Here is a 23,922-nt window from a genome sequence, read left to right on the forward strand (position 1 = left end):
ATAATATTTTAGTAGAGTAATGGGCAATAAGTTTAAGATTGAAGTGTCATTTTTTCCTTCTACCTAAATACACTCTATCTTTTTTTGTTATGGAGTGGGTAGCTCTTCGCAGAACATCGTCTGGTTGGCTTGGATATTCATAACTTTATTTATTTATTCAACTCTAGTTTGGACACTAAGCAAAGAGCAAACTTTTCATGGTATTCCAAAAGATAATGTGTACAGAGTTAACTTCGTTAATTCTTTCTTTTTCCTTCGTATCCCCTGAGTTCTCCCATGAAGACTGTGCTCTCGTCTCTAGTATATGTATTCCGACCAAGGTGTTTTTCTTGAATGCCTCTCACTCACTCCTCACTGTATATGTAATGGGGTGAGGGGTTCTCAGTTTCGGATGATGCATCCTGAAAGAACTAACTACCATGCCCCAAAATTGAGAAGTCTGGAAATCGCGGCAGTCAGACAAGTTTTGTAATATTTTCATTGTATATAACAAGAAGTTTAATATTCTTTAAGAAGCACGTGCAAGTTACAACTTTAATTCTAACCCAATAATTCCAAAATTATATTGTTTACCATAAATCCAAAAACCTAAAGACGAAATGTTGGTTTCTTTGTTCCTAAGCATTTCCATACCAGAAACTTTGGAATGTCTGATTGAACTTTTGAAAAGTAATGGTTTCGATACACAGAAAAAATGGATACAGTACGATCAAATAAATTACATATTTGATCTATATTTAATTATATATAATATATACAGGGTGTTCATTTGAAAACTTTCCACCACGGATTTATCGAAAACCACTGTTTAAAAAAAAAACGCCGAAATACGTCAAAAGGTTTGTGAAGGACAACTTTCTAACCTAAAATTACTTCACCCCCTTTCACCTATTGCCCCCCAGGGTCATCCCCTTAAAAATTTTAAATGGCAAGGGGTATCGAGTAATAGCTTGTTTAAAAGGTCTTCTTTCGAACTATTTTATTTTGACGTTTGATTTTTTTAAATCGGTCGATTCGTTTTTGAGAAAATTAGAAAAATCTTTGGAAGGATTTTCATTGCTCCAATATCTACAGTTATGCTTATTAACAGATCCATTAAGATAAAATAAGCATTCATCGCTGAAGCAGATATTCTTTACATGAATAGTATTATCATTAATCGCTTCAGTCATTTTTTCACAAAACTCAACACGCCTATCGAAATCGTCTTCGGTTAATTCTTGCAATATTTTCATTTTGAATGGATAAAATTTATGAAGTTTGGCAACTGTATGAACAGAGCCTAATAAAACACCAGTGGCAGCAACAATTTTGCGTAATGAAGTATTAGGATTTATTCCAAAGTGACCCAAAACTTCAACTTGAGCGGCTTCATTCAAAATTCGCCGATGATCACGTTTTTTATTTGCAACAGATCCAGACATCACATTAAATATCATGGACAAATTTTGTCTCTTTGTTGACTTAACCAAAGCGTTCAATACCGTTTTTTACTCCTTCTCAGAGGTAAAATGTTTAACATTAGTAAAAGCTACCAATCGAATCTAATATAATATGCCAAGACCAAAACAGTACTTAAAGAGGCTAGATCGGTAAATTTGGTGCTCCTTGGGATAGTCCTCCTATTTGCAGATGATAGTGTGATATGTTTTGGGGAAAATATCTAGAAGGATATAAAAGGTCGAGATACATGTTACAAAACAATAACAACAACAATAACCGTAGACACACTTTGAGAAATATTTTACCTTATTTTCAACAACATAGAGATATAAATTTAAAAGAATAAATAAAAAATCTAAATAAAAAAAAGGTCTTATTTCTCCAGAAAATTCCTAATTTCTGAATTTTGTGACGACCGGTTTCGCGATTACAAAGCTTATCCCATCATCACATCGAGTATTAAAAATCAAAAAAGAGGGGGGTTGGGGTAAATGGATTAGGTCCTAATATTATAAAAAAAATTTACAGAAACTTTTAATATTGAGAATACCAATTGCTATCATATTCCTGGTTACAACCTATTTTACAATGAAGGCAATTATAATAAAAATTATGGTGTTATGATATACATAAGGTCTAATATTGACGTTACTTTTTTAACACATAAATTGCCAATTTCTGGAGCGACCCTCAGCCGATTTGTTTTTTCCATTGATCATATTACTTTTGGTTTCACTGCGGTTTATAAACCGCCTCCAAATCCAATAAATTCTTTTGTTGACGATTTAGAAAACTTCTTTTCAATAAATGCAAGGGAATATTTGGAAATTTTTACTGGGGATATTAACTTAAACTTATTTAATACAAACGATAGAGAAAAAGCAATCGTAAATAGGTATATATCATCACTAAATTCTGGAATACAACAATTTATTAGTATTACAACTAGGGTGACAAATGAGACCGAAACTTGCATTGACCATTTTTTTTGCAAAATTTAAGAGTGACCTATCGGCTAAGTCATTTTTCCTAAATACAGACATAACAGATCACTTTCCGATCATGCTACAAATTGACTCGCAAGTGAAGCGAATTTAAAACACACAAAAAAATACGTATCAAATAATAGATTATGACAAATTCCTTAATTTAATCAAAAACGAATTTTGGGTGGACACCGTGGAAACAACAGATGTAGACTTAGCAACTCACAAATTCACAGAAATTCAAATTACGTGAACGATCTAATAAAAAAAACCAAATTAGAATATTATAAGAACCAAATTTCGCAAAATAGTAAAAATATTTAAAAAATCTATCAAATCATAAAGGATGCGACAAACACAAAAGCAGACAGGAAGATGGAAGCAAGCATAGTGAACGACAATGGCAAGAAATTTACATCAAATAAAGATATGGCCAACTATTGCAATAATTACTTCATAAATATTGGAAATAAAATTAAAGAAAAAATAAAGCCACCGGAGAAAGACATTGTTATTACCGACATCCTAGAACCATCGAATAATTCAATATATTTAACACCGGTAAACCGGCTCAATACCAAAATATTTTAAACCGTTGATTGTCAGGCCAATACATAAGAAAGGCCCCACAGCAAAAATTGACAATTATCGCCCAATCAGCCTAATAAACAATTTTTCAAAAATTTTAGAAAAATGCATTAAAGATCGTTTAAAAACGTTTTTGAATTTACTTGGAGTTTTATCAGATAATCACTTTGGCTTTTCAGAGGATATCACTATACTTTATATATAGCACATGCTATACAGTGCGAACGTAAAGGTTGGAATAAATTCATTTAAAATTCAGGGGTATGTTCAAAAAAAAAACGCTCGGACATGTCGATTTTTATTTTTAACTGCGGGTTTTCTTACTATAATTTTATGTATACAGGGCGGCCCAAAAATAAGTTACGGTCATCAACGTAATTTTTTTAAATGTAAACACCTATTTTTTATTTTAGATTTAGGTTCTACATCAAATTCTAAGTACATTTCATGTACCATGTCCTATACCTAAACTCGACCGTTGACGATTGAACACAATAAAAGGCTATTTTTGGAAGAGTTATTTATATCAAGCAACCTATCAGTTATTGTTTGGTTATTTACATTTATGGTTGGTGTTTTTGATTGTTAACTTGTCACAATTTGTTGACATCAAATAATTTTGAGTGAATTTAGTTTGATTTAGATGCTTAAGCAAAGTTTTGCTTGTGTTAAGTTTATCAAAAGATAAAATTAAAATTTCAAAAAATGGTACGTCTTAGTGAGCAAGAGCGAATAGAGATTTTGATGATGATTGGTTATGGAAACAGGATGCGCACTCAGATGGAAGTCTGTAAAATTTATCATGCCAAGTATCCTGATAGGCCGCGTATATCTCAAAGTACTGTCAGTAAAATAGAACAGAAATATCGGGATTTGGGTCATGTCAGGGATAATTATACGAAAGGTCGGTCAAGTATATCAGAAGAGAAGCAACTAAATGTTTTGCTGGCAGTTGAAGAAGATTGCCATAAAACGACTCGCAATATTGCGTTAGAAAATCAGATATCCCAGACATCCGTCGTTAAGTATTTAGGTATAAATAAATGGCACCCTTACAAAGTTCAATTGGTTCATGAACTAAATGAAGATGACCCAGATAGGCGTTTAGAATTTTATGAGAGACTTATGGACTTGTGCCATGCTAATCCACAATTTTCAAAAAAAATTGTATTTTGTGATGAAGCAACGTTTTGTCTTCATGGTAGTGTAAACCGGCAAAACTGCCGATATTGGGCTACTGAAAATCCGCACTGGATGATGGAGTGCCACAGCCAAGTCCCTCAAAAAGTAAATGTTTGGGCGGGGGTGATTGAAAACAGGGTTATAGGGCCTTTTTCTTTGAAGGATACTTGAATGGTGAGAGGTATTTAGAGTTTTTAGAAAATGACTTGGTTCCATGCCTTGCCACTTTATACCCCGATCCAGAAGACCCGGATATATTAGATAATTCCTTATGGTATCAGCAAGATGGAGCTCTAGCCCATTACACTCGTCCCGTGCGCCAGTACCTGGATACCGTTTTCCCTGGACGTTGGATTGGTCGGAGGGGTGCAATTGAATGGCCGGCCAGATCGCCGGATCTGACTCCTTTAGATTTTTTTTTGTGGGGGTATCTTAAGTCCAAAGTTTATGTTAATCGGCCAAACAACATTGAAGACTTAAAAATTAGAATAACGGAAGAAATAAGATTGATAGAACCTTCTGTTATCGATAACGTTTTACAAGAATTTCAGCATCGACTGGGATATTGCCAAGAGGTTCGTGGCAGCCATTTTCAACACTTAATAAATTAATTAAAATATTTTTATGTATTCTTGCTTGATATAAATAACTCTTCCAAAAATAGCCTTTTATTGTGTTCAATCGTCAACGGTCGCGTTTAGGTATAGGACATGGTACATGAAATGTACTTAGAATTTGATGTAGAACCTAAATCTAAAATAAAAAACAGATGTTTACATTTAAAAAAATTACGTTGATGACCGTAACTTATTTTTGGGCCACCCTGTATACATAAAATTATAGTAAGAAAACCCGCAGTTAAAAATAAAAATCGAAATGTCCGAGCGTTTTTTTTTTTGAACATACCCCTGAATTTTAAATGAATTTATTCCAACCTTTACGTTCGCACTGTATATAAAGTAACATCAGAAGTCACTAAAAACCTAAACAACGGTAAAAAATGCATAGCTCCTAGCTGTTTTTATTGATCTTGCTATTGATACTGTTCCTCACAACATCCTTTTAAATACGTTATTAATAACCGATAACCAGCATAGTTGCTGATATAGCAATTAAGTACTATTTAAGTAAGTGTAGTATAACAATTGGTAACATTCTAATATTGTGTCAAAGCTCTGCTGTTCATGTTAGATGTTCATTAATTTTAAGTTATTGGGTTTTTTGTAAATAAAGTTTTTTTTAAAGTAACAACGCCAGGCTGTTATCAATATTGGCGCTGCGAACAGGATAGTTGTGATTATGCCCTTTATCGGTGTTTCCGTTGTGCAAAGGTGATTTTTAAATCATAGCCGACCTTGTGGACGTGCATCCAGAGTGTCCTACTGAGAGGAGTGAGAAGAAATAAGTGCAAAAAAGTTTAGTGCGTTTAGTGATCGTGTGATCCAGTGCCTAGTGAGCGTAGTGAAGAGCGATCCTGTAGTGCATCTACCGCCACCACACACCCAGGCAGAGAACGACGCCGACGTTATTGCCGCCCTTCTTCCCCCAGCAGTCTTGACGTTCAATCAGGAGGACCTATTAGTGATTCCAGCAACACCTCTATAGTCTTTATGGATTCATCCATGCCTATACTGTAAGTTTTTCTTTTTTTGCTGAATTGCCTTAATATCAAGTCCTTCTAACCGTTTGCAAAAAATCCTGTTAAAAAATAGAGCGTTTTTAGGATTAAGCTCAAATCTTAATTTAAGACAAAGCTAAAGTTTTTTAGACTCACAAGAACTAGCTGAGCTTCTAGAAAATTTAAGTTTAAGTTCCGAAGAAAATTCATCATCAGTTGTAGAAAACACTTTGAGACCTTTAGACTTAAATATGGAAACCCTAAGATTCCATTCATCACTCTTACCCACTTTTCCAGGCGAACAAAGCCATTTAGAAAGTTTCATTATCTCAATTAATGCATTTTTTTCTCTTCACGATAGTGAAAATGCTGATCAAAACAAATTAGTCTTAGCAGCAATAAAATCTAAATTTACAGATAAAGCTAGAGACTTTTTACTGTCTAGGCCTGATTTAACCTCCTGGCGCTTAATAAAGGATGCATTACGAAATAAATTCGGCGATCCTATTACATATAAAATTTTATTAAAACAGCTTCAGTACATTAAAATTTCTAGACACACGGAGAATATTTTACAATTTGTAGATAGGCTTAAGACATTTGTGCAGAGAATAATTGCAAAAATACAATGCGAGGTCAATGATTACAGCGCAAAAATCGCATTGCCTAATCAAGTCGAAAAAACCTCAGTTTTAATTTTGACTGCCAATTCTCCACAAACACTAAAAACATTACTCGTGTTACAGCAACCGAATACACTTGATGACGCTTATAATCACGTTTTAAATTACAACATGATTAAATCGCAAGTGAACTTTACAAATACAAATTCAATTTTGCATCGCAATCTATTTGGTACACCCCCTAACCGCAATAACCATAATTTTCCAAAAAACCAATCATTTAGAGCCTCTAGTCAGCCACACCACCTAAATCCACTTTTAGCTCCCATGTCATTCCCGGCAGACCAAAAATTCCCTAGTCAATCTGTACCGATACAACCCCGATCCGTTTAGCACCGACATTACCCCACTAATACCCAAACTTTTGGCAGACAAAAAAACGTATTTGCCCCAACCCATAAACTTATCATAGAATCCCCCGTTCCTATGTCAGTCACATCTGCAGGACCCTCTAGGATGTCTTACCAAAATCAACAACCTCCCCAAAGACAAAATAATTTTCAATTGACGAACGTAGAGACTAAAGCACGGCGTCCACTGAATCGGCATCGACCGTCTCGGCACGGTCGGTACAGTCGGCCGGATTTGCTTCACACGTATTTAAATGGGGCCGCGCACACTGAATCGGTTCGGTTTTCTCCGGCGACGATCTCATATTGTGAGGAGGGCAACTTTTGCCGATTGCACCGAAAGCCTGCGACTATTTTAGCATTTTTTCGCATAGAGTGAGGATCTGTTTCAAAGAATTTTAAAAACCGTTGATTTGATAAATATGTCAAACGAAATTTTAATCGAAGTTGTCCGCAGTTTTAGAATATTGTATGATAAACAAAACACATATTATCATGGTAATTTAAGGAAAGAAAACGCTTGGGAGGAGGTATCCAAATTAACTGGATGTTCTGGTAAGTGTCATTTATTATATCTTAAATCGGTGTTTTCGTTATTTACTGTTTATTAAGTTCGCATCATCAGGAGATTTTAAAACTCAGTTGTAATTATCTGAGGATGCCAACTCGCTCGGCGAAATGTGCGAGTATGAAAGTTCTCGTTTTGGTGTTAAATGGTGTACAACTCTTGCTTTGAATATAATTTATGTTTTTACAAAAATACACAAAAAAGATAGCCTATTATATAGTTCACGCATTCAAATACACGTTGCAATGTTATGTTATAATTTATTTTATTTGACTCTATACAGGGTGTCCCACAACGAATGCCGGCTATCTATATCTCGTAAAGTAGAAATCAGAAACTTTTAAAATTTGACAACGTTGAGGCGCAATTCAGCTAAAATAATTTTAAGATGGCGCAAAAACCAGTTCTCGTAATGATACAACTATCCTCTTTAAATTATTTTCTAAATAGTGGGATATCAAAAAGTTGAGAGGGCGGAGGCATGACACTATACAAAATCATCCTGAACATATTTTCATTCTAACATATTTGAAAAACATTCCTTCGTCCTCCAGCAAAAGAGATGATGATATTCTCCGAAATCTCTTCTTTTCAAAAAAATATGTACCCAAAATCTCCTACGCTTTTCTACCGCTTCTACTTCAGCACAGGCTACTGCAATCATAACATCCTCTTTAGAATCTCAGGAACTGCTAATTTTTTTTTAAACGCTTAAACGGGAGCTTAATCATAATACTTCTATATGCTCGAATAGTCGAACCACTTTTAAACGTCGTCGTGTCTTCGTTCTGTCGATTGTATGAGCGCTAGTTACCGACTGAACGGACCGAACGTGCCGATCCGATTCAGTGGGCGCCCTCCTTAACCCAGATTTTGACAACCCCGAACCATATTTTGTAGAACAACCCCCCGATTTTGACGAAGCAACTAATTGTTTAAGCTCTGATTTTATGTACCCATCACAAAATTTTGAAAATCAAAATTATGTCTCTATAATAAGTCCAAAAATCGCAAATCTCTATCCAAACAACATCTTTTTTGAGCCATTTGAAGTGACTGCTTGTAAAAGAGTCTATAAAGAAAATAAAAATCTAAAAATAAATTAGTTAGAAGAACTAGGAATTCATGAATCATTTGACATGCGCATTTTAAGCTGGCATAATGATTTTGATGCCTTAATAGGTACAAGAGACTTAAAGCACCTTCAAGCACTTATTAATTATGAAAACAAGACATTGGCTCTAAAAAATATAGAAATACCTTTCTTATTAGCTTATAAAAAGCCCCTAGCACACCTCGTTAAAAATTTTAACGTGAACTCTTTAACCGTTCCCGTAAATCTAGAAAATGGTATTGCTATTTTGCCATCTTAAAACATAAACGACCATATTATTCCCGATTGTTTAGTCGAAGTCAAAAATGGAATTTGTCGAATCCCTAACCCCACCCCTAATATTGAAATAAACTTTCATTAAAGAATGACAGTTGTGCCCGAGGATCAAATTGATCTAAATCGACCCCTCTAGCCCAGATCTTAAAAACATTATTCCAGAAGAATTGTTAAGATTTAATTTAACCCCCCTTGAAAAATCAAAAATCATCCCCCTTTGTCACGAATTTAAGGACATATTGTACCATGAAAATTGTGATCTCTCATTTACCAGTCAAACAAAACATTGTATCCGCACAAAAAGTGATCGACCCATAAACGTCAAGTCTTTTAGGCATCCCCCTTCTATGAATTCTGAAATTCAAGCCCAAATTCAAAAATTGTTAGACAATAAAATTATCCGGCCATCAATTTCCCCCTATTCAGCCCCAGTCTGGTTTGGAAAAAAGAGGTTTCGTCTTGGCATCGACTATCGTCGTCTGAATGATGATACATTGGACGAACTTTGGCCTCTTCCAAGAGTTGAAGAAATTATGGATAATTTAGGTAAATGTACGTATTTCACGGCAATTGCTTTAGCCCAGGGTTTTCATCAGATCGAAATGGACCCGAATTCGATCGAAAAAACGGCTTTCACCGTAACTAATGGTCACTATAAATATTTACGTATGCCGTTCGGGCTTAAGAATGCCCACGAATGATGGATGAAGTTTTTCGTAAATATTTGTATAAATTTTGCTTTGTATATATAGACGACCTCGTCATTTTCTCAAAATCTTTCTCTCTAAGGAAAATTTTTCAAACATTAAGGGAAGTCACTTTTTAACTTCACACTTTTTCAATAGTCACTTTTCCACTCACTAAGTGTTTACGCAAAGGTTCAACTATAAATCCCAATAATGACTAATACAAGTACGCATTCCAAAAATGCAAAGAATTGATTTCAAATTCACCAATTTTGCAATCTCCCGATTTCAGTAAGCCTTTCAAGCTTACCACAGATGCATCCAATATCGCTATTGGCAGTGTACTCTCCCAAAATGACCACCCTATAGGTTTTTACTCTCGAACTCTTAATTCGGCTGAGAGAAATTACTCCACAATTGAGGAGGAGTTACCAGTAAATTGTCGATATGCTATAGCTCAAAACAACTATCAAATACACACTGTGACTTATAAAAAATGTTTGCTGTTTTGCTCAAAAACGCCAGAAACAAGGAAGTGAAAACAAATTGTTTTCACTTCCAAAAAACCACCCTTCAGGATTGTGCACTTATTTTTAGTCAATTTGATATCATAATTAGTCAGCAAAGGTATTCCTTAGACTCCAACAATATTTCTTTTATACTTAAAAATTCAGATAATCTTGTTCCTACATTAAGTACCCGTCAGTTGGAAACTGTCACAGGTATTAGTCGACGTAGTATCCAAAGAACTCTAAAAGCTCATAAGTTTCATCCGTACAAAATACATCTTGTGCAAGAGCTGAATGAAGATGATTTCGATCGGCGATTTAGTAAAATTATGAGTGAACGAATTATTAATGACCCAAATTTTTTGTTTAATACGTGTTTCTCTGATGAAAGCTCTTTTTTCCTTAATGGCTTGGTCAATCGTCATAACTGCCGATATTGGTCCGACAATAATCCTAGAGTGTATCGTGAGGTACACACCCAATACCCACAAAAGTTAAATGTCTGGGCTGGTATCTTTGGTGATAATTTAGTTGGTCAATTTTTTTTACCTGGAAATCTAACAGGTGAAATGTACTTAGAACTATTACAACAGGCCATTGATCCAGCATTGACAGCTATAATTAAAACGGTTGATTGAAGAGGCGAGTCTCAATTCCAAATCTCAATTCTCGCAAGTCTCAATTCCCTCTTTAATTAACGTTGAAACTCAAAATGACAGATACGATGAAAATAGATTGATGTTTCAGCAGGATGGTGCCCCACCACATTAGACGTTATTCGTGCGAGAATATTTGGATCGGACGTTTCCAGGACGATGGATGGAAAGAAGAGGTGCTATTGAATGGCCTCCACGATCGCCGGATTTATCACCTCTAGACTTTTTTCTTTGGGGTCACTTAAAAAGCAAAGTTTATGAGACTGAACACACTTCGTTAGAAGATTTACAAGGCAGAATTTGTGAAATGAGTGTCTTCAAATCACGCCTGAAGTATTGCAGAACGTGCGACGACGCTTTGAGCAAAATCTTTTGTATTGTATGGAGAATGTGGCCATTTTGAACATTTATTATAAGCTAACACTTAAGCAAATTCTTTTTAAATCTATTTTTCCGATAATTTTTTGAATGACTAGACTTAAAGTCAAAATATTCTGTAATATGATAGAGCTATCTCATTTTTTATCTCATAATTTAATAATACTTGATGGTTTTGCCCTACTGCCTGGCATTGTTTTTCTTAAAAGTACCTTTAGTAGTCTATGATAAATTAAAAATATTGAAAATTCCCTTTTAAGGTTTAAATGCGAAAATTTTAAAAAGTACTTACTTAAATTGCGTCAAACCAAGTACCCTTGTAAAGAGAATTAAAAGACCTTTCCAATGAGTTATCACTCTACCCCCCTTCCCATTTAAGATTTTAGGGGTAGTGCCACCCACGCTTAGGGGGTTATAGATGGGAAAGTGATTTTGTGATTATTAAGTGTCCCCCTCGAAAGTAAAATCGACGGGTTCGAGCGTTTTTTTAAAAAGTTAATGGACTGCCCGTAATTGGCTCTGTTTTGTTTTCGATGCGTCACCCGGTATGTATCTTAGCATAAGTTATTTATCTTTGGCATAAACAGAAACATTTGAAAGCCATCCCGACTAAAGTTCTTGAAAAATTTATCAACGAGGACGTTGATTGCTCTAAAGGTGGAGGAGTAAAGCCGATAACCAGCATACTTGCTGATATAGCAATTAAGTACTATTTAAGTAAGTGTAGTATAACAATTGGTAACATTCTAATATTTTGTCAAAGCTCTGCTGTTCATGTTAGATGTCGACAACGCCAGGCTGTTATCATTATTCGTTAGAGCATTATGGGGTTAGAGGTCTGGCAAAAAAGGTACTCCAAAGGTATAATATGGTGAAATAGGTCAAACTAAATGGTACCCTCAGCGATCCCGAGATAATAAACATAGGTGTGCCACAAGGTACAATACTGGGACCAATTCTATTTGTCATATACATAAACTCTTTGCTTAAATTAAAAATCTCTGGCCAAATAGGCGGCTTTGCAGATAACATGACGTTAATATTTAGGCGCAATACATGGGAAGAAGTAAAAAACACTTTGCGTGTGGGTTTTGGGCAGGTAAGAGATTGGTTATGTACCCAGAAACTCACGATTAACATGGAAAGACAAACAATATAGCTTTTTCCTTATGTAATAAGAGCAGACCACTTTTTACTAGTATCACTGTTAACGCTACAAGAAACGAAGTAATCACAGAAACAAACAAAACAAAATATCTTGGAATTATAATTGACCAATACTTAAAATGAAGTGATCATATTTATTAACTTTGTGGTCAATTCCTAAACCTAATACAAACATTTTACGTTCTTCGAGAAATACTGGGCAACAAATTGTGTTTGCTTGTGTATAAATCTTTAGTGGAGTCTCTCCTTTCTTACTGCATAATAGTATGGGGTGGTACTTACAAGTTTACTCTTCAACCGTTAAAAGTTGTACAAAATTACATTCTTAAAGTAATTTATAAGAAAAATAGACTTTACTCAACTGAGCTACTATACAACTCTAATATTAGCGATATAAATCATCGTTATATAGAAAAAGTATGTTCTTTTGTACATAGTAGTGATATTTCAGAAAAACAAATCACGCATTCCCAAGGTACCAGGAGTAATATGCATAAGAATCTTACTTTGTCACAGAATCATAAGCAAATTAACCTTCATTTTATAGATTATTTAGAAGCAAAATTTTATAACTTAATGCCCTCTGATATTAAGAATATAACTAATCAGAAAGTCTTCAATCGGCTGGTCAAGAATTATATTCATAAAAATTTTGATAGTTTTAGGCCATTATTACAATAATGTTATTACTCAAAAAATAATAGGTTATAGTGCAGATTACCAACTAATTTCTGAATGGTTTATCTTTTCTACTTTATATTGAATTCTCTATATCTTGTCCTTTTGTATGTGTAGTGTAGTTTTTGGCTACTTAAATTATTCATTTAAAGAACTTTAAGAAAAAGCTGGAATCCAAACATGGTAAAGATAAACAAAATTCTTTAATAATATATTTTTATATAGGCATACACAAGTATTAAGTTACTTAGGCGCTTATTTTGTACTTTGATAAGAATTTATGTAACAAATGTAACAATCTTACCATATTTTCTTCTTCTCCAAAATCTTCTTGGCACTCTCAGATATCAGTTTGTGTTTCTCCTGATCGTCCTCGCTATCCCTATGAATGTATCGTCTTCGAGAGTCCGCAAATGTAATCGCTATATCGTCCAGGAACACATCTGTAATGAATACGGCATTTACGTAAATCTAAGAGCAATTAATTATTGGTAAAAACGTAAGATTTAAACCGGTATTATCCGACCCGTTATCAACATATTTCATAATTAATAACAGGTCCAAACCTGATATTCTTAATTTTTAATTGGAGCCACGGCGACGTTATTTTGGAACATTTTAGTGCGATTAGTATAATTTACCAATTAAGGTTGGCAAAATTGTTATTTTAAGACTGGGCAAAAACAACTATAGGATAGATGGTGAGTTATTGACATTTTTTTTTAATTAAACATTCATTCAAGAAATGATCTAATGTAAAATTAAAAGTGATGAAATCAGTCATACTTTAATAAAAAATTAATTTATCTTCGACCAACCATTAAGGAGAGAGAGCATTTTTAAGCCGAAAAAATTTAAGTTTTTTCTTCTTCTTTGGAATCCAGTTGATGGATTAATTTAACCCTTTATTTAATTTTCTTGATGATGATGACGGATTCATTCAATTGTGATGATGCAAAAGATACGTAAACCACGAAAATCCGAAAAAAAAATTCTTGCTGCTTATGCTGCTAAAAAATCTGAGAAACTGATTGCCAAGTGCAGTGTTGTATTGGAGGTGAAACCTTAAGATAATGGGACTGACATGAAAAAAATTAAGAAGCTAATTAAGATGGACGGTCTCAATTGGAGAGCGTCTAAACTGGTAGGTACCAGTCGGATGTGGAATTTATAAATTACAAATTATGTCTGTTGTCGAAGATGTCAAAGTTTCAATCAATGAGCTTACTGAAAACATCCAGGACTTAAAAGATTTCGTTCAGAGCGTAAATGTGGCTGCTTTCAATAAGATTTAGATGCCTTTTATTGATGATTTAAGTGAAACTTTTTTTAGTGTTTACTTATATTTTGTAAAACTGTAAGAAAACATAGAAAATTTTGATGCAGTTTGCAAGTAAGAAGAACCTCTTCTCACTCTCTAGTGTTCTACAGCTAATTGCATTTAGATTATAGATTCAGGAAAATATAGTTTGACGTAAAAAATAAAGTTTAAAGTTTCAAAATAGTAAATGGGCAACACCGTGCTGAATGAAAAAAGATTGGAAACTGTCATTGTTAACATAAAATGATGGATTCACTGAGCTTATAAATATGTAAGTCACATAATTAGATTTTTTTTTTAATTTTAACTTTTGGTAATAGCTTTAACAAAATTGACACCCATGGGATGTATATTGAAGAATTGAACCATGACACCCGCAGTCAGATAGAATGGGAGAATGCATGAATAGAATGATTAATCGGTATTTGGTTAAACTAGTATCTAGCTATCAAAGAGACTGGGATAGCTTTCTTGGCTTATTTCTGCTGGCTTATCAATCTGTCATCGATGAAAGCACAGCAGAGTCTTCGGCTCAAATAGTGATTGAAAGAGAACTATGCTTTCTATGTGATCTAATGCGTCGGTCTAACCTCCGGTGTCGAGCAAGCACTCACTAAATAATTATTTATGAAGAGACTGGTGAATAGATTACCAAAGAAGCGTCACATCAGAAGCCAACCTAGAAGGATGTTTGAGACGCTTCTTTCTAGGAAGAGTTGCTTGTCAAGGATCCAAGAAGCCTGTCAATTCCTAAGGTGACTGCAACAACGCTGTACTCGGTTTTTCGAGAGTTGTAACTACCGGTGTGAAGGTTGAATGTATCGGGGCGGAATAGTCTGCCACCCAAGATGGCCGATTGATTCTGATTGTCTATTTTTGACGTACATCAAATATGACAATAGTGACGTTAATGAGATTTTAACTGTCGTATTTGACGATTGTCTTTTTTAAGTTTTCTTTGGGTGGAAAACAAGCCAAGCCTCATGATTATCTCCCGACATCGAATCGTCGTGCAACTACATAGAGCAGGAGACAGGTAAATTTCAATTATGACATACCTAAGTATTTTCTAATAATGTTTAGGTGTATTTTATTGTATTATCATTTTTATATCATTTTTTAATTATAGATTTAATCCTATTTTGAATATATTTATTTCACTGTTCTCAATTTAACTTTTTTTTACAATTCAGTTTTAATTCTTGAACCTTCACTGGGAAAATATCAAGTATTTCCTTTTCCTTATCTTCATCTAGATTAAAAAATTCATGCAAATATCCTTTATTCACTAGTTTGTATATTAGGAATTGCCCAGACAGTCACAGAAATCATAGATTTTTTAAATTTCCATTGAATCATGTCATTGAAAAATGTCACTAATTATTGAGTTTGCTCCAAACATTTTCTGGTTCTTAAGTAGAAATGATATTCACATGGAGTAGAAACACAACACCTATTTGGTCAATTTAAATAAAATGATGACACATCCAGATTGACATAACCTTCTCAAAAACTGATTTCCCTAATCGACTTAATCCACCTTAAGTTATATACATTTATGGATAACTCTGGTCATTTAGTCCATTAAGAGAAAAAGTTTTGGTTGGTTTTTTAAATATTTAAAGCATATAATCAAAAGTGAACTTCAAAAACACAACAACAATCTTTAAGTGTTCTAGAAAATAGGAAAAGTTTTGACAATCTAAAATGCCTTCAAAAAAACAGAAATCTTGAATATTCTCATTTAATACTTAGGATACACAATCAGATTAATTTTGTTTTTTTAACTTTTTAACTAATGATACTAGGATGTTAGTATGTAATATCTTATTTTTTAAAATACCTAAATTACCAGAGACATTTTAATAGTAAATCCTATGCTTTTTACAGTCCTATTTTATTTACTGACCCATAATTAAAATCATGTTATTAGCTTAAAGTAAAATTATAGACTAATATAAAATCCTTGAAAGTATTATTTAGAACCTTAATAAAATTGTAATCATAACTAAATGTAATAATCAATAATTACTAATAATAAAAACTTATGTATTTTATTTTAGAAAGATATTGTATACACAATACACTGTCTTAATCTGCTTTCTTATGATTTATGTTCCATACTTACTGAAGACAACCCCACTGACTTGTGACATCTTTACCCGATTGTGACTAACCAAAAATCAAAAGTCATATTTTGTTTTGATTTGCTTATACTAAAAAAAATAAAATGGAAAAAAATATGCATATTAACTTGTACATATGAAGACTTGAAATAAATAATGTGCTAAGTGCCAAAAAATCAGTTTTCCATTTTATACTTGTAAAATGTTCTAGATAAAGAAAATGTTCTAGAGAAACCAACAACATAATATAAAAAGCGCCAAGTGCCATGACTATTAAATTGTACTTTAAAAAATCCCAACAGAGTGCGTCGTTGTCAAACACCGAAACGCCGCCGGTAAAAAATTAGCTAAGTGCCAATACATATAATCTTGTTTTCTGTGCTGCAGGCGGCAGTTTCTACGCTGTTTTGGTGGTGTGTTTGTTATTTTTTTTCCCGTTCTCGTTCTGTATAGTTTCACGATAATACAAGAATGTATACTAATACTGATACTACTACTAGATAGGGCTGCCATTCCTCCCGATTTAGGCGGGAGTCTCCCGATTTCTTGTCAACCCTCCCGCCTTTTATTTTAAATTATAAATCTCCCGCAACCTCCCGCTTTCATAAAATTTTACGCCATTTAAATCGATACGTTAAATATATCGATACGTCTCTCACATTCCTCCATTTCTAAAAGATCGCGCCCTTGCGTAGACAGTTGAAAATACTTATAAAATTGATATTGACATTATAAAAACCGGTGATTCCCATAGATGATCGTAGCAGCAGCGAGCTCGGTATTAGTTCTCATTAGTTTTTCGTTCGCCAGAAGTGAGAAAGTTAAGTGAGTTTTTTGACTTTCTTTACGAGATAGACTTTGCAAAATATGACTTTAAGCTCAAGTAGTAGTGAATCGGAAATAGACTGGCTTGGCCTTGATCAAAATGAAGAGATAGAGGACGGGGTAGAAGATTACGGCAATATATACGATACCGAATCGCTGCCGGGAACAAGTAAAACATCGCAACAAATACGGAAGCATAAGCATACGATCGAGGAAAGCAAAAACACACATCAAGCAGTGAAAAAGAAAAAGTGGGATGTCAAAGTTTGGAAAGAAAAATATGATTGGATTTTTGAAGGTAATTTAAATACTGAGGCACAATGTCGAGCGTGTCGTTGTCAATTTTCCATTAAACACGGCGGGGAAAACGACATTGTTAAACACTTGAGGACAGAAAAACACACTCAAAATGTTAATGCAACATCAAAAACTAAATCAGTAAATCGGTATTTTTCATCTATGGCTGACAAGGATTCTATAGCATTGGCTGAATGTGCTTTTGTTTTTCATGCGATAAAACATGCTCAAAGCTACGCCTCGGCAGATTGTGCTGGAAACTATTTCCCCTGATATTCAAGGATTCCAAAACAGCTGAGAAATATTCATGCGGAAGAACAAAGGCGACTAAAATAGTCACCAAAATTTTAGGTCCGGAAAGTAAAAATATTATTAAAAAGGATTTAGCGAATGACAATCCTTTTTCCCTTGCAACAGATGCCTCAAATAAGGGAAATATCAAGACATTCCCATTGATTGTTAGGTATTTCCAAACCGAAAAAGGCGTTAGCACAAAGCTTTTAAAATTTTATTCAAATTCATCAGAAAAGTCAGTGGATATTGCTAAATGCCTAATTGATGGTTTTGATGAGGCAGGATTATCAATTAAAAATGTCACTGCTTACTGCGCTGATAATGCGTCGGTTAATTTTGGAAAAAAACAGAGTGTTATGACAGAGCTACACAAACATAATAAAAATATTTTACCCTTTGGCTGTGTATGCCATATTATTCACAATGCTGGCAAGTATGGACAAAATGTTATAAGGTACAATATTGAAACTATTGTAATCAAATGTTACAATGAATTTAGCAGCAGCTCAAAAAAAATTACAGAGCTTAAAGATTGGTATGTCTTTTGTGAACAAGAATGGTCAGAGCTATTACGTTCTGTTCCTACACGTTGGCTCTCATTAATTCCGGCAGTCGAACGTTTACTAAAACATTTTGTTCCCATCAAATCATATTTTTTATCTCGAGAATCGTCACCTTTAATTCTAAGAATGTTTTTTGAAAACGAACTCGCTGAGGCTTATTTAGGTAAGTAGATGTTTTCGTTATCGTTTAATTATTTTACTTCAAACAAAAAACATTTTAGGGCTTATTTTAAACATAGGAACTGCCATGAATGCGGCAATTTCTAAATTGGAATCCGAAAGTGCCTTAGCAGTAGAATTGTTTGGAATCATGGATACTTTAAGGCGATCCTTGGTGATGAAAAGGGAACAGAAGTTTTATGGCTCAGTAGCCCTTTCTCTAGTACGAAAATGTGATAATTTAGATATTGTTAATATTTTTAAGAAAGAAGCTGATTCGTTAATTGGGAAAATCGTAGAATATTTAGAAAAATGGTAGGTATATTATATGATCTCAGAAACAAGTTTCTTTTAAGTTATTTGATAATTTTAGGTATGACTTTACTGACAACAACAAATGTAAATACTTGAAAGCAATGGATTTGAGGACTAATCCAAGATTGGAGGATTTTATGAAAATTTCAGAAGAATTTAGTATTGATATAGATGATGATTTATTGTTTGAAGAATTTGTGAACCTTTCATCTTTTTTAGAAAATCTTCCCGAAAAATTTTCAGATTTTAAAATTGACCAACAATGGGTTTATTATTTTAAAACAAATAATTCTCCGAATTATTCTAAAATATGTTCTTGTGTTTTTTCTCTTCCCCACTCTAATGCCATGTGTGAAAGAATTTTTAGTTTAATGTTTATAGCGTGGAGAAAAGAAAGACATTCTCTTTCTATAGAAACCTTAGAGTCAGAATTAATGATTAAGCATAACTTTACCGAAACTTGCCAAGAATTTGTAAAATTTTTAGAAAAAGATGGGAAAAACATTCTTGGTAAAGTAGGGACCAGCTTAAAATATTTTTAATTTAAGGATTTATTCGAGTTATTCTAAGGCGTAACTCTGGCATAATAATTGCCAAAAACGAGGCAAAATAATATATGTTTTTTTTTGTGTTAGATATGTTTAATTTTTTTTGAAGTGTTTAATATATGTATCTTAATTATGTAATTAATAAGCTAAAGAATATATTTCTTCATGTTATGTTTAGTTTTTTTGTAGCGTTAAAATAAAATACATGTTGTTTTTGTTAACGAGGTCAAAGAATATATTTTTATTTTTTCTTTATGTTTAAAATTTTTAAAGTACACACATATGTTTATAATACCAGCTCTAAAACTAATTCGAAAAAAAAATTGATGAAATTTTGGCTCCGAAAAAAAAATTGCCTGCGGCATGACTCGAAACTCGAACATGTCATGCTCCCGATTTCTACTTTTAAAAATATGGCAGCCCTACTACTAGACAGGGCAGTAAGCAAAAGCAACGACAGAAAAGAAGAAGTGCTGGAGAAGAATATTTTACAAGAAAACATAATAAGAAATTTGCTGCTAAGCAGCCTCCTGAAAACAAGGTTAGTCGAGCATTGTTTTTATTTTTTGACAGTGATTTTGCAATTTTATTTACTTTGTTTTAGATATTGTGCAAATGCAAGTTAAACTGTCAAAAGATATCGCATGAACAAAAATAAGTTTTTTCATGAATTTTACGATCTGAATGACAACGTAAAGCAAAATACGTATGCAATGAGTCTTATACACGTATGTGCTATCAAAAGAAGAAGGCATGGAAACTATGAGCGCCCAGAAGCAAGTAGGAGATAGGCTACATTTTCCTTTACCTTGCCCAATGGAGAGGGCAACATTTTACAGGTGTGTAGGAGGACCTTTTGCGGGGTGTTTGGATTAACTCCGAGACAAATTGAAACCTTAGCTAAGTTGAAAAACGGGAAGATTCAGTTTACGAGGAAGGGAGAGGTAATAAACAGCTGTATCGGATGTTCACGCGGGAAGATAAAGCTCTGGTTATTGGTCATATAAACGAATTTCCCAGAGACTTAGGACATTACAACCGTTCAAAAAGCGAGAAGCAGTATCTGAGCTCCGATCTTAATATAAATAGACTTTACTCTGCGTTTAAGGTTCCTCATCCTGATTCAACAGTGAGTTATCGTTTTTATTTTGAAATTTTCAAAAAGAATTTTCCCAAGTTAAGTTTTCGCAATCCTAGAACTGATACCTGTGCTACTTGTGATTTACTGCACATGCAAACAAAAGGTCCCACAAAGGCAGATGCTAAAATTAAATTAGAACTTCACCACAGGAAAGCTGAAGCAGCTGTAGAAGCAATGAGAAAAGACCATCAAAACTGCCAGCAACCCACCAGTGACAGCATGATAGTCTCATTGGACTTAGAGCAGGTCTTATCATTGCCAACTTTATCTCATAGTCAGATGTATTACATGCGACAGCTCTCCAACTACAACCTTTGTGTTCACCTAGGGGACAATAACACTGGCTTCATGTTTTTGTGGCACGAAGGTATAACAGGACGTGGAGGGACGAAATTGCGTCGTGTGTACTGAAAGCTTTCACTAATATACCCACACAGAAGCGGAAGTTAACAATCTGGAGTGACAACTGCGCTGGACAAAATAAAAACAAAATGTTATTGTTTTTGTGGATTTATTTAGTTGCCAAGGGGCATTTCGATAAGATCAATCATAAGTATCTAGTGTCGGGTCATTCGTTTATGAGCTGCGACAGGGATTTCGCTCAAATTGAAAAGCGAAAAGGGCAAAAAAAATGTGAGGTACCTATGGATTTAGTGAAAATGATGATAGCAGCAGTGAAAAAAAACCATTTCTAGTTACAATAATGAACCGTGATGACTTTTTCGATTTTAAAGAATCTTCTGAAATTACAATCATCTCATCTCAATACATCTAAGCTTCAAATTTTGAAAGCTCAATGGATTAATATTAGCCGAGAAAATCCAGGATTTGTCAGAATCCGAGAAACTCTGAACGAAACAGAGTCTTGGAAAGCAACGAAGGTTTTGAAAAAAATGTTACAATTGAAGCTATCGCAGAAATGACTTTGCCCAACCTAACCTGCCAGAGTAGAATTTCTGAAGAGAAAAAACAAAATCTGCTGGCAATGATTCCTTATTTGAAGGAAGAAAACAGACAATTTTATGAGGATCTATTGAATCCTAATATTAATTAGAAACTACAATTTTTGTGTTTTTTCGTTATTTACTTACCACAATATTTATATTTTTGTAATGGCACTTAGCACATTCTATGAACTTGTAACTTGTCATTTTTTCTGACATTTTTTACAAAAATTTGTCGAAAATATTATGTACACCGAAAAATACTTATTTGAATAAACCTATGTTAAATTTCAGAGAGTTTTTTCTTATACATTGATTGTAGTATAAAAAACATTGTTTATCTCGAAATAATAATTTTGGCACTTAGCACATTATTTATTTCAAGTCTTCATATGTATTTGTGTTATATCTATTCATTATTAATTAACTTATTTACAATAAGAAGCCAGATTTATTTCAAGAGATAGGTTTAGTTTGTGTCTTTATAAGAGTTTATGTTTTCCATAATATTTGTTTATTTGCTTTCCATAATATGTGAATATATATTATTTTGTTACAATTGTATAGATGGTTAAAAAATATATATGTTTAATTTTTTATTTAGGTATGTTTATTACATATTTCTTATAATGTTTTGTACACTTATGGAAACAAAAAAAGCAGGTAATTTTTTCTGAAACTCCAGAAATTAGGAGTTTCAGTTAAAATATGCTTTATACCTGCAACAACTCTATTTTTTACATAAAAGGTCTTATTAATACCATACTTACAGTTTCGAGTATTTAATTTATATTGTAACTTTTTTATGCATTTTAAAACCCTTTGTTAAATTTATTTTAATTCGTCTTAAAATAAAGCATTTAAAAGACCATTTAGTTTTGTTTTTTTTTAATTTGAAATTTGGTCCCATATCTATCGTGCCAATTTATAATTCTTGGTAGTAAGTATCTATAGCTAAATATCTTAAATAAGCAATGTCTTGGGAACCAAATTTAAATTAAATAATATTTTAGTTGATGTGTTAATTCTTGATTGAAGTGATGAGGGATGTCTGAGATGCAATATTTTATTTTTTTCTCAACATTTAAAATTAACGATTTTAATTAAATGTGGGTATTTTTTAACTGATAAGCATATTGTTTTTTTAAAATAAAATAAAATTCTATTTAAATATATCTCATCACTCGTCAGTTAACGCATCAATTTTTGTAATTCTGCAAATTACTTCAAATCTAAATATCAGGCAATAAATCGGGCTTAAATTTCCCGCCACCCGCCACCCACGATGGTTGCCCCCGTCTTTGTCATCAACGTCAATAAAGCTGTCAACTGTTTCAACAATTTCTGTCTGTTCTTTAGACAACACGCATTTCTCTATATTTGTGTTCTGTGGTTGTAACTCCGTCCCAGCCGAAATATCATTCATTCGTTTCTTTGCGATGTTTCTCGTTTGCAGTTGATAAATTTATTTTGTTATTAGCGTTTTTCATACTTTTTAGTAATATTTTATCCATAAAACTTTTTTTAAAGACATTTATCATGGTTCGTCAATGTGTGGTGTGTAAGAAAATGGATTATTCTCATCCATACTTAATATTTCAGAGGCAACTAAAAACGAATCCTTAACATTTTGTGATACTTTCGATCAAAATGATGATTTATCTACACTCTTAACTGATAGTACTAATCTAGCAAGCTCCTCAGCATCTAATAACCACTTATTAGCTGACAACAATTTAATTACTGATGATGATTTACTCACCCTGGCTGACGAAGAAGTTGCTGACCTGAATTTTATCTCCTCAAATTTTCCTGAAGATGAAATCAACATTGAACCAGAAGATCGTCAGAATTTCGTTCCAGAATCAATTCATGGTGAAGAAGTCCCAACCTCCATTTTGGAAGAAGAAGTTATTGAAGTTTCTTCTAGTCATTCAGATAAATCTTATGAACCCAGTGAAAATGAAACAAGTTCAAGTGAAAATGAAGTACTAGAAGAGCTACAAAATAACACTCCAATCGAAACCCCTTCACGGACACGCAGAAAGAGACGTCATGTAGATCAAAAGGAATGGAAGAAAAATAAAAATAAGATTTTGAGACAAGAAGGAAAGGAATATTTTGGAAAACAAAAGCAAGAAGAAAAATGGAATTATGATATTAAAAAAAAAGCAAAAGCTATAGGACCTAGATGCAAATGCAGCAATGGTAAGTAACAAAAACCAGTAATGGAGTGCAATGAGATAACAGAAGATCAAAGAATAGAAATTTTTACAAGATTTTGGAATTTTTTGTGGAACGAAAAACAATTGTTTCTAAGGATGCTGCTGAAAAGAAAAGTACTTTAAGAGCTAGGGACCGAAAAAAAGAGAACGAGTCAAGAAGGGAATTTTCCTATATATATTTTCTTCATACAACATCCAAGATAAGAGTGTGCAAAACACTGTTTTGCAATACTCTTTCAATTGCACCAAGAACTGTTGCACATTGGTTGATTGAAAAAAATA

General features: G+C 33.4%; 1 protein-coding gene across 2 annotated transcripts in view; it reads right to left on the reverse strand.

Moving 5' to 3' along the window:
* The window catches only part of LOC126739396 (bone morphogenetic protein 1-like), an 85,409-nt gene that overhangs the window by 38,343 nt on the left and 23,144 nt on the right, over positions 1-23,922 (reverse strand). For both annotated transcript variants that reach the window (XM_050445062.1, XM_050445063.1), the window contains exon 3: positions 13,187-13,325. In XM_050445062.1, the coding sequence (XP_050301019.1) occupies positions 13,187-13,325 (139 nt within the window). The remainder of the gene's footprint in view (positions 1-13,186; positions 13,326-23,922) is intronic.

This window comes from Anthonomus grandis, chromosome 8 (assembly GCF_022605725.1).
Source record: "Anthonomus grandis grandis chromosome 8, icAntGran1.3, whole genome shotgun sequence".
Taxonomy (NCBI): Eukaryota; Metazoa; Arthropoda; class Insecta; order Coleoptera; family Curculionidae; genus Anthonomus; species Anthonomus grandis.